General features: G+C 55.5%; 1 protein-coding gene across 1 annotated transcript; it reads left to right on the top strand.

The window, feature by feature from the left end:
- Nucleotides 1–43: 43 nt before the first annotated feature.
- On the top strand, nt 44–541 carry LOC101845630 (TWiK family of potassium channels protein 7-like). Its single transcript, XM_005102482.3, has one exon. The coding sequence runs from the start codon at nt 44–46 to the stop codon at nt 539–541; it is 498 nt and encodes a 165-aa protein (XP_005102539.3).
- The last annotated feature ends 330 nt before the right edge of the window (nt 542–871 follow it).

Raw genomic sequence — 871 nt, 5'->3', positions numbered from 1 at the left:
CATCCCACTTACCCTCCTGTGCCTGACCAACATCGGCGACGTCATGGCCACAGGCTTCCGTCTGCTGTACGGCAAAGTCTGCTGCGGCCTGTGCTGCACTCTCTTCAAACCGAGACGTCGCCGAGTCGCCATGGACGTGGAAAAAGGCCTGGGCCGGCCGCTGGTCACTACAGAAGAAGAACAACCGGACAAACCAAAGGAGGTGATACACGTTCCCACCTCGCTCTGTCTCCTGCTCATCGCGGCGTACATCTTCGCGGGCGCCATGCTCTTTTCCATCTGGGAGGAGTGGGACATGCTGATGGGGTCCTACTTCTGCTTCATCACGCTGTCCACTATCGGGTTCGGCGATATCGTGCCTGGTATGGAGGGGTCGGCGTGGGCGCACGAGGAGAAGCTGGTTCTGTGCGCGCTCTATCTCGTCCTGGGCCTGTCGCTCATCGCCATGTGCTTTAACCTGGTGCAGGAGGACGTCAAAGCCAAGTGCCGCTGGCTGGGCATGAAGCTAGGGATCGTAGAGAAACCAGAGACGCCTATCTAGCATCGGACATCGCGATGTCACTGGGTCCTTTCTGTCCTTCTAGCCGGATCTTGTGACCTCGTAGTGGTGTCCTTTTCATCTAGCCGGGACGTTATATTGTTCTTTTCATCTAGCCGGACTCTGTGACATCGTAATGGTGTGCTGTCCATCTAGATGGACCTTGTGACGTCATAGTGTCTTTTCTTTCCAACAGGGTCTCGTGACGTCATAGTGTCTTGTCCCTTTGGCCGGATTCTGTGACGTCATATTGTTCTGTCCATCTAGTCAGACCTTGTGACGTCATACTGGTGTCCGGTCCGTCAAGCTGGGTCTCGTTAGGTCATATTGCTG

This window comes from Aplysia californica, unplaced genomic scaffold, assembly GCF_000002075.1.
Source record: "Aplysia californica isolate F4 #8 unplaced genomic scaffold, AplCal3.0 scaffold00326, whole genome shotgun sequence".
Taxonomy (NCBI): domain Eukaryota; kingdom Metazoa; phylum Mollusca; class Gastropoda; order Aplysiida; family Aplysiidae; genus Aplysia; species Aplysia californica.
This window is presented reverse-complemented; position numbering and strand designations above follow the sequence as displayed.

What these genes read in the sequence shown, in the direction of transcription:
- LOC101845630 (XM_005102482.3), top strand. Translation starts at nt 44, where the DNA reads ATGGCCACAGGCTTCCGTCTGCTGTACGGCAAAGTCTGCTGCGGCCTG.